Source organism: Pyrgilauda ruficollis, unplaced genomic scaffold (assembly GCF_017590135.1).
Source record: "Pyrgilauda ruficollis isolate IOZ18807 unplaced genomic scaffold, ASM1759013v1 scaffold4, whole genome shotgun sequence".
NCBI classification, from domain to species: Eukaryota; Metazoa; Chordata; class Aves; order Passeriformes; family Passeridae; genus Pyrgilauda; species Pyrgilauda ruficollis.
In genome coordinates, this window is record NW_024525489.1 from 22,698,873 (window position 1) to 22,714,726 (window position 15,854).

General features: G+C 46.3%; 1 protein-coding gene across 6 annotated transcripts in view; it reads right to left on the minus strand.

Annotated features, from left to right (window-relative positions):
* The window catches only part of SHLD1 (shieldin complex subunit 1), a 33,897-nt gene extending 18,788 nt beyond the window's left edge, over positions 1 to 15,109 (minus strand). Inside the window, exons 1-4 of one of the 6 annotated variants that reach the window (XM_041476873.1) lie at positions 14,486 to 15,109; positions 13,642 to 13,757; positions 12,299 to 12,601; positions 11,679 to 11,846 (exon numbers count right to left, since the gene is read on the minus strand). In XM_041476873.1, coding sequence (XP_041332807.1) covers positions 11,679 to 11,846; positions 12,299 to 12,419 — 289 coding nt within the window. In that variant the 5' untranslated portion in view covers positions 12,420 to 12,601; positions 13,642 to 13,757; positions 14,486 to 15,109. The other 5 variants (XM_041476872.1, XM_041476877.1, XM_041476876.1 and 2 more) reach the window with 5 other exon arrangements.
* Positions 15,110 to 15,854: the final 745 nt, after the last annotated feature.

The window sequence follows — 15,854 nt, forward strand, 5'->3', positions numbered from 1 at the left end:
GCAGCCTGCACAAAGCTGGGACCTCCTTTAGTACTGACATGCATAATTTCATTACTTAGAGCTGTATAAAGCAGTCTGTAGGCACTTACGGAAGGTAGGAATGCAAAGGGTTTACCTTCTTCACAAACCCAAATAACTTTTGGAGTAAGATAACCTCTTTGACAGGCAGTGCTACATTTATAAAACACAGTGAACTTGCAAAACTCAAGCCCTTCCTTGCTTCCACCTGTACCCAGAGTAAATACAGAGCATAGCCAGAAATCCCTGGGCAGGCTGAAAAGAACAGCAAGCAGCACACAGCACAAAATATTGTCATTTGCTTGCCAGTGCTTATTGCAGCAATAAATAACCAGCTGCCTGCCACCCTTCACAGAGAAACCCTTAGCATGGAGGCTTGCTGGAAAAGCAGCAGCACTGCTCATCCTGACAGCATCCCATCTGTCTGGGAGGAGATTTCACAGGCACAGAGATGTCCATGCCTATGAGGCCCAGCTACTACGGCATCTACAGCACACAACACAAAGAAGGGAGGGCAGTGGCGTGGGGGGTTGTTAAACTCATGAAATGAAGGAAGAAATCAGATGCAGGAGGGCTCCAGGACAAACCTTCATGTACTGCAACCCACACTGATGCTGAATCACTGGGCTGTGTTTTGTTTCAAAAAATATTGTGGATGATGATGTGTGCTGTATTTTATACTTGCAGTCTGCTACTAAGGGGCTATGACTCACTATTTTTTATGTTGCAGCCTCATCAGTTGCACACCAGTGAGCTCAGTGAAGTAAACCGGAGAAAGAGAAGAAAAATGAGGCCTGAATTAAGACAGGGATCTAATTTAAATTCAGTGCCAGATGCCCCACAGGTAAGTGGTGGTAAGAGTCTAAGCTGTGAAGCTTTAGGAGTACTTCAACTGGGCTCAATCCATGTGATGTGGCACAAGCCAGATGTTACAGAGGGGAAGACAGGAAACACTGAGAGCAGCACGTGAATGTAAAGGCAGGGACCAAATAACTGCACACAAATCCAGGGAAAATGGACCACAATGACGCCCACAATCCTGGCTTTAATCCAAGCCACGTCACTGCAGAGAGAAAGGCCCTGCAGCCAGAAGAGGGTAATGGCAGGCAGCACTGCTACATCCTACATCCTCAACCCAGCTATGGAGCATCCCTGCAGCACTCCAGGCACTGCATCCACCCTGAGCTCTACTCAGCACATGGAACAGAGGCATCCTGCCCACAGCCTCCTGCTCAGCTCACTCAAACCTGCCATGGCAAAATTGGGTAGGAACAATCTGCATCCTTTCACAGCAGCAAGTCTGCCCTCTACACTAAGCAGCATCCTGGGAGCACAGCTTCTCATTTAAACAACATCAGTATAATTTTTTTTGTTCTCCTCCCTGCCACTAGGCACAGAGGATTCCCTGAAATGTGTTTTTCTGTTGCCAGTTCACAGCAGCTCCTAAAGAAGCTTCAAATTCAGGGAATAAATCCAGAGGCAATAAGGGACCACAGCAATCAGGGCAGATGTATCTTGTTTTCTATTGTTGCATTTTAACAACTGTCAGTGCAGGGCCTTTTGGGTCCAATAAACTCCAGATGATTTTTCTACCACACAGTCACAGGCTACATCTGAAAAAACATCTGAATAACTGAGAGCTAAACGTAAGGAAAGCTTTCCAGTGAATACAAAAAAGTCAGACCATGCATATTTGATCACTGGTGCCCAAAATTGGGGTCCACCAAGGTAGTGACAGAACAGGTGAATCTGATAAATTACAAGACAAACCCCCTACACTTAGAATCAGACCAGGGGAAAAAAACAAAAGTAGAAATCTTACTAATAGAGTTAACAAAACAAGAGGTTTTAAAGAGACTTGAGGAGTGATACTTCTTATTTATGCACTGTGTATAAGCAGAACATCACATTGCCCTCTAAATCACAAACACCACTCACAACTGGACTGGAGGTGAGATGTCCCAAAGCATGTGAACAAATGTCTGAAGCTCAGAGTTTATTGGAAGCTCTGTAACATCATTTACCTGGGCTCTCTGCCTCAAGTGCAGCTGCATTTCAGGCCAATGCAACTGTTCTTCTGTTCCCCAAGTACTGATGCTAACGTGGGTGACCCCACAGCACTGTGTACCAAAGAAATAACCCAGAGAGCTGGCACAGGCTGGCCTCAACATGGCATTCCAAGCCAATTTGCCCTTTTCTTCTGCCCTAGCCTGACATACCCCATTATTTAAATTGCTATTTTTAAGGCACTTTCACAGATATTTACCACCCACAGCTAAGTGATGGAGCTGAGACACCAAGACAGGTTCTGCAGACAGCAGGGAAGGACAATGCTGGTTTTACACAACGATGTTGGCACAGGTATTCCACGTTTTGCCACTTGTTGGCTGCTCAGCACTAACACCCAATGATCTTGGGTCATTCTTGCATCACCTGCACTACAATAAAACCGTAATACCGAGCTGCAAAAAGAAACTCTATTATACAAGAAAGGAGCCAACATCTTGGGAGCCCCACACAAAATTTAACATTGATAGAAAGATGCCATGAACACATGTCCACGTAACAGGAACAGCTACAGCCCTTTGCAGCTTTCCATAATTATTTCAATTAGTAAGGATTCATGGCATGTACTTTCCTTTCTCCCAAGGAAAAAATAAAGCATTCTGTGGAGGTGTTTCAGCAGTACAGAAGTTCTTGCCCTCCAAAGTAAACAGAACAATTCATGTACACATGAGAATGTTTCACAACTGCTATTACTGCATTATTGGAGCACTTTGTTAGAAAAATGACTACCCTGCCTTACAGGTCTCAGGATTTGCTTTGCAGCTTCTCTTCTCCAGCTGTTAAGGAAAATTGGAACTTTCACTGAAATTGTTTCATACAAAATATGCTTCTCTTTCTAAAAGCAGAAAGAAAAATGGGACAAGTCTAAACTGGACACCCTACACGAGGGTCTGCAGGAGCAGTCCAACCCCCTTGTGTTCCAATTCTCCTCTGTAGTCTTTGTCCCTTGTGTAACTCTCAAGTCTGTCCATCTTGTAATGCAAATGTCTTGCGTGGTTTTAAAGCTAAAAACACATCATAAAGGGGTTTTTTGGTTGTTTGTTTTTTTTAAAAAAGGAAACAAACCCTTTTTCTTCATGGTACTAAAGTGAACTTCTTTGCCTCCCAACATTTCAAACACTGAGCACTGACTGTTCATAGATAAATTGAAATCTAGTTCATTTTATCCTTGTTTAGACACAAGTGCACACAAATTCACCACTACAGCAGGAAAGCAGGGAACATTCTTCCAGCACTCTGCACACTGCTTGGTGAAATACTTTATGGACACCCGGACCCAACACAACACAAATACACTTATCAATAGTGACTTCTCAATGGTAAGAAGCATCTATGGAAGGGTATCTTGGAATTCAGCATATAAACCATCACTTGCCTGAAAAAGAGGAAATGTACTGAAGTTAACACGACAACCCAAGGTGATGGGTAATGAGCTCACAAACACATGCAGAATATTCTCTGCATCAATGGAGATGTCATTGCTATCCATCCTCCCATACCCTTCCAGCCCCACAGTTACATCAGGGATTGTTCCACGGCTCCTGAGCTTCAAAACAATGACAGAGTTAACCAAAACCTAGTGATTAAACAAAGTAACCCCTTCTGCACAGGATTTCTGATCTCTCCCTCGACCTGAAAGTTTCATTTCCTCTTTCCCTTTGTTGAACCCTGCACTTTCATTCAGCCCATATTCTTTCTATTGGTACTTCAGCACCTTTGCACAGAGCCACAATAATGCTAAAGGGAGCTGAGCTGGGCAGTGAAGCAGATGAGGATCTCTACAAGATCAGCCTGTGCTTCCAAATCTGATTGTGAGAAGGAAATGGCTCAAGGCCAGCACCTGAGCAGAAGCAGGTGATAAAAGCACTCCCTGGGCAAGACTGCACTGATGAGTCTAAACAAGGCATTTATCTGTTTCAGAAAAGAATGAAACCTGAATTCCCACTACAGCTTTGCACTACAATAACTGTCCCATGGGAATAAGAACCTCTGATCTGCCTGCCTGTAATAAGGCAGACCCCCTGGCTTGCAGCACTCAGTGTATTCCCTGCAGCCATACACAGAAAAATGGAAGAGCACCAAGCCCAGTGTGTCAAACCACAATCACAGCCATCAGTGCACTATGGAGTCATGCTCTTGAGGGACTAACAAGGAATGCTTTCCATTTGCTGGAATGTTGTCCTATGCCATGGCTCCCATGCTGGCCACCCAGTGCCACACAGACCTGTTAACACAGTCTTTCCTTGGAAATTCTGGGGCCCAACTAGAGACAATTTACAGGCAAGTATGTTTCAGATAGGAGCTCAGTGTAGTGGAGACAGCCAGCCTGACTGAACCTTTGTTTTACAGGGTGACTATTCAGTTACCACTCTGCTGCCTCCAGCAGCCTCAGCTGAGTGCCAACATCAAGCATGCAGCTGCTCTAGGATTGACCCCCCTTCCACTGATCACTTCCAGGGGCAAGGAACAGAGATTATTGCTTTGAAAAGCCTAAGCAGGGCTGCAAAAGCAGCTTCAAGCACAGGAGAAACTTTGCACTACATATGTGGTAAATAAGTATTTGTAGAATGGGGAAGCCCAGGGAAGCACCCATAAAGGAGGAATCCAAGCAAGGAGCAGCTTTTCAGACACATCTGCACTGTATTTTGCAGCTTCACAGAGCCAGTAGCATCTGGCTTCCCAAAGACACTCCCATCCCAGCCTGGTATCAGTCTGTGTCTTGGTCAGGAAGAACTCCTGAGGTCTTCTTTTACTAGCTTGGAAATTGTTCATTGTTCCCATAATCTTTAATGGCATTGTAGTGGTTGCAAATGATGGCTAAATTTGTTTATTATTTCCCTGTAAAACCCATATTTTAACAGCTTCTGTTCCCAATTATAATTTTCCATCTCAAAGGACTCCACATCTGCACTTCAGAGGATGAAAAATTATTAATAAAGAATTTAACAAACTCTTGTCCTTTCTCGCCCATTGAACAAATTCTTGACATTTATTTACAGGATTTAATTTCTTCTCATTTAAATGATTAATGCTCACAGGTAAGATAAAACAGCACTGGCCTGGTAAGATAAAACAACATTTGCACAAACATGTACAAAGCTGCCTCACAGCTACCTTAGGAACAATTGCCATAATGACATTACTGCAGTCTGAATTGGATTAGGTCACAGCAAAGGACAAACATTGATAGCTCTGATGAGAGAACTAAAAGTCCAGGCTGGAATGACAATTCAGATAAAGGTAAGGAAGAAATGGCCCACTGGGACTCTGACACCTTGGCAGAACAAGGTGATATTAAAAGCTCCCAGTCCCACCAGAGGGCAGACAGAGCTCTACACACCTGACAGGTCCCATGGTCTGGCACTGATGGTGTGGTGGTGTGACCCTGGCTGGATGCCCCCGAAGCCACACTTCCCTCCACAACTGGAGAGGGGTGAAGAAATACAGCAAAAGGTTCATGAGCTGAAATAAGGACAGGGAGAGATCACTCACTGAATACCATCGTGGTAGATTCATCTTGGGGAAATTAGATTAATTTATTACCAACGAAAATCAGAGCAGGGTAATAAGAAGCAAAACAAATTCTCCTTCCCAAGAGACAAACTCCCAAGCTCTCCTTCATGCAGAGAAACACAGAATCTGATCAGACAACTTCAGCGCAGTAGTACAACTCCCTGTCTCTATTACTGAAGCATTTTCTCTGTAGTTGATTTCTAATTATTAATGGTTTAATACAAACTGTTCACTTTCATAGAACACAGAGGTACTCTGAAGCATTAAAGTCTAAAAGGCAAGGCACATGTCTCAGTTTTTTCCCTGATGTATGCATAGTGCTCTAATTCTCCTCAAAAAGGACCTGTTTTCTTCCTCAGACTTTGAAGAATAAAATACTGCCTTTTTCTGTACTAGGATTTACTTTTGGCTGGATGCTTTATGTGGCACATCCCTGAAAAATTAATTCACACAAGATCTAAGACCTACAGTGACCCAGTGGTTCCCAGTGCTTTCTTTTGTGTGCTGTGCAGTTTCCCTGTATTCCTTTTATGTCAGCTGGCATAAACTCCACCTTGCCTTTTCATCCAGTACTCAACACAAATGGGTCACAAAGAGACGCCTGGAGGGTTCACGACGCCAAACTCACCAGAGCCATGGAGCCACCCACTGAAGAGCCTGCCCATAACTTCAGTGGAGCTGCATGACTTCAAGTCCACTGCCCCACACCATCGATACAAAATTAACATCATTGAAACATTTGCCTTTCTTTTTCCTCTTGATAAGACTTGAGTCTAAGAAAAATCTAGCATTTTGGTCATATTTGAGAACGCACTTGATTAAAAAACATCACTTAAAAAACCCTCTTAAGTTTTAAGCCTGCCAGGCTGGTGAAATCAGAAATGGGTAACATTGAGCACTAGAGGGCAGCAGGAAACAAAACAAAACCGGTAAAATCCACCAGTTCCCAAAACGGGGACTATGTTCTTCATCACGGCCAAGGCAAGCACTGTGCTTAACCAATTTCGAACCAACACACTGGTAAAAAAAAAAAAAATTCTATTGTTCTATGGTTAATAATAATTAGCTCTGTTGTTTGGGACCACAGCTCAAACTGAAGTGGATTTGCATGTTAACTATCTGCAGTCCAAGAAAACTCTTCACATCACAAAGCACCGTGAACACTCCCTTCACCTTCCAAGCAAACCAAATACTAAAATATTCTCAGTGTGATCTATATCTCTTGGGCAAAGGAGACTATCAGAAGTTTCTGTATCTAACATGGAGTGCACTTATGAGGCCTTTCTAGCTCAGATTTGGCTCAGTCTGAAAGTGATTTAAAACATCACACACGTTTTGGATCTATGAAGTTACACAGACCTCTTGAAGAGACTATATATAGAAGTCTTTAACCAGACAAAAAGCCATTTTGGCAACTTTTGGCAGCAGTGGCAGCTCAGACAGTCAAGCTGTAATTTCTACACCAAGTAATGAGCATTGAGTTCTGGGCTGAACTGAACCTCCCAGCACCCACCAAGAGCCAGCCCTAAAAGGCTGCTGCTGATGTGACAAAACACACTCTTTTCATTTTCAGCCTCTACATCAACACTTATGAACAACTGCCAGGCAAGAAAAGCAGAAGCCATGCTAGACTTCTTCAAACACAAACCCACTTCTGCAAAACAGATTAAGTAACACCTGACGGGCCAGAGGACATGGTAGAGAGTATTTAAGGTAGAGAGCATTTAAGGACAAGTCAGAACACACGTATCAACATCAGCACCACTCCTCAGTTGCTAGTAAAAGACACAGCAACCCACCACAAACTGGGCATGTAAATTCACTGGGAACATGTAGCCTTTTTTTTTTTCCAGAGGAATCCCAATTGCCTGTAAAACTGACAGCTGTGTTAACAGGTTGAAAATCCCTGCTTTGTTTTAACATAGTTGCTTGGTTGCCTGAAAACCCAGAAAGCAACTGGAACAGTCCAAACCCCATGCCTTTTAACTGGGGTAACCTTGTGACCAGATGTCCCCTTGATCTGAGTGACAAGTTCAGTAGCAGTGCCATGGCCCAGGCTCACTGATGTGCCTGAAGCCAGAGAGTCTCCAGTGAAATGTTCTGTCCCATTTCCCCCAGGCTCTCACGACTTGTTTCAAATGGACTGTTTTTTGAAGAAAGCTTACAACACCCCACAACTGATCAGAGAGAACCTACAGCCTGGCTACTCACAAGGGAGAAGATTCATAGCCCAACACCACATTTTTCATAAACCACCATCCTGGAAAGGCTGTAATGCCTGTGAAAGCCAGGACACATTGCAGAGCACTGGATCTTGGCTATACCTGTGCTGCTGCCAGGAAGAGGAGCTGTTCCCACTTCATCCACACAAATATTCACATGGCTGCCCAGAAAGCTGGGCCAGCTCCCTGAGCTGACTTCCCACTGTGTACCAGCACTAAGGATCAACCAGGAATAACAAGCAGAGCCAGGGGCAGCCTGGGACTCTCCTTGCACTACAGAGGTCAGGGAAGCCCACGGAAAATAACCAAAGATAAGCCTGGGCTCAAACTTAAAACAAACTGGAGGAACAAAAGTAGTGCCTTTGGAGAGGAAACTAAAGGTTGAACACCTCTAGCCTCCCAAGATAGCATTAATTAATTTTGCTTTTTTAAAAAAAAGCCAGCCAGCTTTTAGATATTTGCAGGTCCCTTCAAGCCCACGGAAAACTATGTCATCCTCTCTCTCCTAACATCACCCTTCTTTTATTTTCTCTGTTCCTGTGACACACCATTTTCTTCCACTGGGTGACCCTGTCCACCCATCCATTTTAGAACACAGCTTTTCATTAGAGAGAAAAAGCAACGAAGGCAGAGGCTACAGGACAAACAGGGAGACTCATCTGCCCAAGATCACAAGCCCTGGGAAGGGCCATGAAAGGAGGTGGGCCTGAGCTTTGCCCATGCTTCAGACAGGCAGTCTCCCAGGCATGATTCCACAGCTGAACTCTCAAATGCTGCTTCCAAATTTAGGAGAATTTTTCCAGGGCTGCACTGGCAAATCCAGTTCTGCCTGACCACAGAGCCCAGAACCCTGTGCTCTACCAATTTGTAGAGCACACCTGTTGATTATTCTCTAACACTTCCTTAGGTTGCAATTTTTCCAGGTAAATAGTATTTTTCCACTGTCCCTGGTACTCTCTGGTTCAGTGCCCTGATTTAAGGCTTTCCCACACACACACTTGAGTGCTGCCTGCCAAGTAAGAACTTTTGTTGGCAACTTTTCTTAATCCAGAGGAAGTGGTAAGGTCTTTCTGGTGTATTGAGCAACTGAGTGGTGCAGATCAAAAAAACTATAAACAATTAAATTTTTAAAAATTATCTTCCAGTATGGGATTAAAAAAGATGAGGAAAACTGAAGAGTTTACTGATCCCATTTAGTTTTCTATCACCACTTTGACACTTGAACTCACTATGACAATAAGCTAAAGGTATGAATGCGTGTTGCAAGAGCAGAACCCTCACTTCCACACTAATCATAACACCACTAATTTATAAACCATTTAAGAGATTTAGTAATACTGCTACAGGACTACTGTTTTCTTGCCTAGGGATGCCTGCTTTCAAAAGGCCCTGTATTCATGGCTAATGAGTACTATCTTCTGCTATTAGAAGTGATGGAGCCTCTCTAGACTAATAAAACCTGTTACTGGTGCCTCAGGCAGTAGGAATACCCCATGACCATTTCCACCTCCTGAGGCATGGATGGTGTGGTACTTCAGTCAGTCTCAGTCCAGTTCATGTGGCACTTTGCAGAAAACACAGCCTGCCCTGTCAGTCTGTTTCATTCCTAAGGAAGCTGCCGCATTCCCAGAGACCTATGGGCCTTTTGGAAATGCTTTTGAATCACTGAGGAAGATGCTCATCCATCCTGTCCAAGTCCCAGTCTGTTGGTCATACTGTGGGGGTGCAACCCACAGCCACTCCCACGCTTCTCACACGGTGCCACAGCAGCAGTTCTCAATGCCTCCTGACAAAACAAAAGAGCTTCCTTTCCCAGGATACATTTGACAGAACTTGCTTTTCCTAGAATATCTGACATGAGCAGACTGTTTCTAAAGCCATCTTCCTGTCTCTTCTGCCAAACTCAATGGGCTGGAATACTGAAGTTGCATCAAAAGATAGAGTTTAAGTGGGTATGTATATTGGTTTGATGCCTTGTGAGGAGAAAAGAACCAAGACAGTCAGAGCATTAATTGGTTATCCTGTGACACTGGGATTATTTCACTCTAGGAGCACAGGGAGCATCCCACAGTTATTAAGTGGTTTCAGTTGTGAGCAGTCTCTAGAAAAAGCAATGAAGGGGAGAGTTCATGGGCCTCATCTGCCCTCCTCAGCACACCTGGAACCCACACTGATGCCAGGGGGTGTTGGGGACAGCCAGCAGGCAGGATGTGGCCTCTCAGCATACCTTGGCGTTGAGCTTCAGCTGCCTGCTCCTCACAGGCCCCACAAACACTTCCTCAGCTGTCATTTCCGCATGTGTTGCTCCCACTAAGCCTCAGACATTCCTGGGACTGCCAAGTGGTCATGCAGTTATTCCATGTGTCCCATTCAACACAGCAATCAAGGCCAGTTGCCCTGAGCCACACTAAATGGTGTTTGCGCAACACATCCCAAGAACTACCTCACAGCTCCCAGGATTGCTTCATACCTTCCACACAGGGCTTGTGAAACCTGAGCAGACAAATGCCTTCCAGCCTGTCTCACTATCAGAGCAGCTTCTCCATCCTCCTCTCCCATGACAGTGGAAAAGGCTGGCTCAGGACATTCCCTGCAGTGCTGGTCACTACGCTTAGACACAAAAATAAAGCAAAACCTCAAACCAGACATGCTATTGCTCTAGCACAACATGGATCATGGAATGTGATTCGTGTTGTGGTTCAAAGCAGAGGTTAACAGCAGAAGATTCCCATCATTATTAACATAAGACATGTGACTTCCTGGTCTGTGTGAAAAACCAGAGCAAGGCTTGGTCTCTACTGTTGCCAGATTCCATTACAGTTCTGGATGTCTCACACCTAGAGCTGAAAGCAACTGCACAGGCAACCAGTCACCATCAGCTGAGAGAGATCAGTTAGTAGGTCCCACTGCTTACCTGTCTAGCAGGAAAACAGTGACATTCCCACTGCAAGAAATTCACCAGTTGAACTTCAAGTTCATTTCTTGGAAGCAGACTACAGAAAACCACTTTAGAGTAAGAAAAGCACTTTTACACTACTTAGGATTCTGAAGCAAACAGAAATGTTGTCAGTGACATTTCACCCACTCAAGTGTCTTGACAAATCCTCTCCACACATTATTTATTGATCAGAACTTATTTTTCCCCTGAATATTAGACATAATCACTAGAACCTTCATTCCAGCCAGCATGCATACATGGCAAGAAGTGCCACTGGGCCAGCACATTTTGATCTCGCATTTCTTGCCAGCTGTCCCTTATCTTCTCAGATATATAATTTATACCATTATTTCTAAGAATCTGGAGAAGTGGCTGACCTAAAATGCTACTTCTGCAGAAGCCACTCCTCTTTCAAGTGAGGAGTTGAACTGAAGCAGTCCTCACCACACTAATGTCATTAGCACAAGCAATACAAGCAAAGACTCAGTTATTATTATTATTATTATTATTATTATAGTAATGGGGTAACGAGGCCACATCCTGAGTGTGTGATGAGCACATGAAAAACACAGGGAAAAGTTTAAAAACTCTTCCTACTGACTATGGTAATTTGTGACAGTGTTTACTCCTGATGTTTTAAGGACATACTAGCTGTCCTTCTGAGAACACATTAACCATGAAGAGTATTGCAGAACATTAGCAGCTGACAGCATCCTCTGAGCTCCTCTCCTGTGTCCCACCAACTCACAGTTCCCACTGTATGTGTCCATCTGGAGCAGACTGCAGTTCTGGTAAAAGCGTGCTTTATGACAGGCGGGTGCACCAGTATCAGACTGCAGTGACTCAGTCAAGCAACACACTGCCTACAGAGATGAAGCACTGGCTAAAGAAAGAGCATGTGGAGAAGCAGAAGCTGTTACCTGTGGGTGGAGAGGGAAAAACATCCCCAGAAGGATAAAGCTCCTGGCTGATTTCAGAGCTGTGTGGAGGCAGAAAGTGCTCTGCTAGGTCACAAACAGAGGGAAGGTCCAATATGCTGCTCTCTGAGGTGTGACTTGGTGACGTCTCCTTTTCTTCCATGGTTCCCACTGCAGACAGAAATGAGACTCAGCTGGGTTTTTTTTTTTTTTTGGGGGGAATCTAAGCAGAAGTCAACACAAATAATCCGGCATTTCTGTACTGCTTTATGAGATGACAGGAGCTGTTCTAGTATAATCACAACTCAATTAAGAAAATAAAAACAAATTTAAAGATGTAAAGAAGAAACAACAGCAAGCCCCATGGATAACAGCCCTCAGCCTTAAGCAGGATAAGCAAGAGACCACAATAAATCTGGCTTTCTTAGAGGCTTCCCAGAAGTACAGCCTCAGGCCCCAAAACTAGGAAGCCATGGAGCATACTCCCTTCAGGGTATCCTCTGTGTGCCATTTAAAAGGAAACACGTTCTACAGGGTCCCTTTTCACAGATGCTGCTACAAGTCTCAGGTTAAACCCATCCCTCCTGGCTTATGTTCACTGACAGAAAGAAAAAGCATCTTACAACTTGGTAGCCACAATCTCACAGGGATGGCAAAGACTTCCTGGCATGGAGACAGCAGGGCAGCTGTGTTATGTAATCGGTGCTCAACATTTTGAAAGCTTTGGTTGAAGCATCCCCTCATCCCAACACCTTTTTATCAAGCTTCTTCAACCAGTCCACCACCACAGAGGGAAAGAACACACAGCAAGACAGGGCTGGTGCCACCAGCTCCACACCAAGAGTTACGGTGAATGGGCAGCTCCTTTGGAGAGGATGGATCTAAAGTGTTCCAGTCCAGCAGCTCCAAGCACAGTCACAGAGCATCTGGGGCAGAAGAGCAGTGAAGTAAGTAAAACTTGGTGGGGGTAAGAGTAACATGATAGAGGATCCAGATCTGGTGGTCAGGCAATGGCCTGTGGCCCTGCAGGCCTACATTTATCTTCTTTTCTATAAATTAAGACAACAAATTCTTGTTTTGGGCATATTATCAGTAAAGAATGTGACAGCCACAGTGGGAAAGGAAATCCCCAGAATGCATTAGTGGCAGATTTAAAAAAAAATAACATAATTCCTTAGGTGCTTCTGTGCTGAGTAAACTTTTATCTAAGATACACCTCTGACCTTTGCAAAATGCTGGCCAACTCACTAATGAAGAGAGGGGAGATGATGGCTGTAATACCAGAGAACAGGTGCCTTGCCTTGGAGGAAAAAGGTCTGTGCACTCACAGAAATAGGAATTCCAGGAAAAAGGCAGTGGAAGGTTAAAAACAAAACAAAGTACACAACCATCTTCCCCAACAGAAGGAAACTTCTCCTCTACTGCTTTTCAGGCACCAAAATATAAATGATCTGTACAGAAGGAAGACAGAGAAGGGAAAACTTTCCTCAAATATTGTGTTTATGTTGTGTGCTACTTTAAAGAAGAATGGTATTTTAAAGAACTAAACTACCTATACCCTTCACTGGTCTGGAAATTCCCCAAAAACACACAAGCCCAATGGATTCTATCCCTCCAAGGGCAAATGGCAAATTACAGCAATAGGAGCTGTTGGTGTGATACCACAGCAGCTTAAGGCTGTCACTGATGGCAGCTGCAGTGGCCCTGGATGTCTCTGCCAGCTGCCTGTGCTGCTCCCCTTCTTTGTCTTGCCACAACAGGACTAACAACATGTGCAACCATGTTTTGATCAGGCTTAGATAAAACAAACCAGCTTTAAAACAAACTGTTTTCCTCTGGATTAGCTCCCTGTAGTCCTACCCCCAAAGCTGATGGTGAGACCACAACTCATGGTGTTTGTGAGAAAAGGCTCAGCCCTGGGCCTTCACACAAGTGAAAGAGACTCCCTATTTCCTCTGTGCCATACCTGGTAAGAGAGAGCACTGATGTGCAAACAGTCCCTTTGGACAAAGCCCAGGAGCAAACAGTCTCTTGCTGCTTCAGGATTCCCTTATTCTTCCTTCATGGTTTGTCAGCCCCAGACTGCTGGAATGAAACAAACAGGTCAGTCAGATGCTTTGGGCCAGCTGATCTGGCAGAGGGACAGGGTGACCTTTCAAAGTGCATATGCTAGCCAATGTCAACAGCCAGTCATCACATATGCCACTGTTTGTTGGGTCTGGTACAGAGGAAAAGTTTCTTCTAGGAATCAGAAAGAGCACATCTAGTTATGCCCTTGAACATTTTGACAGCAGTGGAGACCTCCACTGGAATGGTACATCCAGAAAGGGACTCGTACATCCTAGAAGTAAAGGCAAGATTTACCTTACAAGAAGCTGCCAGATGGGCTGACAAAACCCATGTTCAAAACCCATCAAGCAGAGAAGCAAGTAATAGCTGGCAACCTTCCCTCCCTCCTGTGGAAAGCAGCTATTTCCCCAACAGGTTTATCTAAGGGTGTCTTGAAATCAACAACCTTTTCTGTCAAACATAAACCAGGAAAGGTGTTTTAAGAGGGCCACAAAACCCATCCAACACAGGCTCACAAAATGCAGATCCTGTTTTCTTTGCCATTACCTTGATTATTCTCAGTGAGTTACCAGGACAGGCATACTTTCAGGCAGAAACGGGATGTTTTTCTGGGCTACCTTTCTGTGGCACTGCACAGCTACCAGGAACGTCCCAAAGGCCTGTCCCGCACAGGCTCGCCTGGCTGGCAGCATTGCTGCAGAATGTGATGGATACAGGAGGATGTGAAGCACTGGCCTTACCAGCTGCCCTGCTCAGCAGGTGAGGGGGGTTCTCCTCCTCCCGGCCTCGTTTCTTTCCCCTTTTCCTTCAGGCAATATTCACGCGTTATTTCACAAACCACTCCCTTGGCAGTGAAGCGCACCGAGACTGACACAGGGCATGGTGCGAGCCAGGAGAATGGCGTGGGCCAAAGCCGGAGCACTCCGCGGCATGGCCATGGCTGCTGCACCACTGCCTCGCCACCTTCTGAGGGGAAATGCCACCGCAGCAGCCCAAGAGCAGCCAGAGCTCGGGGAAGGAGGGAGCGGAAACACGGGGAAAGTCAAAAGCGCGGCACGGCTGCCCTGGGCCGGGCCGCACTCGCACAGCCGCGCCTCGGGCCCTCCACGCTGCTGTCGGGCCAGCGAGGGCCCTCCTGCCCCGAGGCCGCCGGAGGGCGAGGGGAAACAGGCAGAAGCCTCACGGCTGGGGGCAGGCGTGACCGGAGGGCCCCAAGCACGGCGCTGCTGGGCGAGGAGGACCCGCGCTGAAATGCAGCCGGGCAGCGGCGGCAGCGGCACTCCCCGAGCCCAGAGCGGCTGCGCAGGCCCCGGCCCGCCCCCGCGGGGCTGCGGGTGGGAAGGGGGCGGGTGGATTTCAAAATGTTCCAAGCCAGTTTTTCCTCGCAAGGCGTTTAGCTCGGGTTTATCTCTCTGGATTCAGAGGGGAGGGGTTTTGGCGAGGTTAGGCAATGGCGCTGTCCCGTGCCTGGCGCCCCGGGTGCTGTCTCGGGCCGCTCACCGCCGCCCTGCAAAGCTGCAGCCTGGCCAGGCCCTGAGCAGCGCGGGGCTGCAGGGTGCAAACAAGGCCTGAGAAAAAACCAACACAATTCCACGCGGAACATAAGCTGCCAGCCTTCCTCCGAGGGCCTGCGGAGCTCATGGAGGAGATGTGCACCGAGGCCGTCCGTGTGCTCCCAGCAGGAGTTTCAGCAGGCGGCGGAGCGGAAGGTTCGCAAACCCCGCTGAGCAGCGGGATACAAAGCACGCTCAGTTTGGGGCGTCCCATCGCTTCGGCACCGGGCGCGATCGGTGTGTGCTGCCACAGCCACAACAGGCGTGGTGACAAGGACATCCCGAGTCTCTTTAGCAGGGAGTGTCGCGGACAAGCGCTGGATATTTCTCCAGCACAGAGAACGCAGTGCAGCGCACAGCCAGACACCCCGGGGCGGAGGTCAAGGATCCGCCCTGTCACCGTCTGGGCAGGCATCGGGACGAAAGCTGCCGGCCGGCCTGCCGGGAAGACATGCTGCCAGGGGAGAGCTGCCTGGGCTCTCTGGCACACCTGCTGTGACAGGGGCTGGGAAGGAGATGGGAGTTTTTTCCCAGAGCCTTTGGACATCAGAGCTAC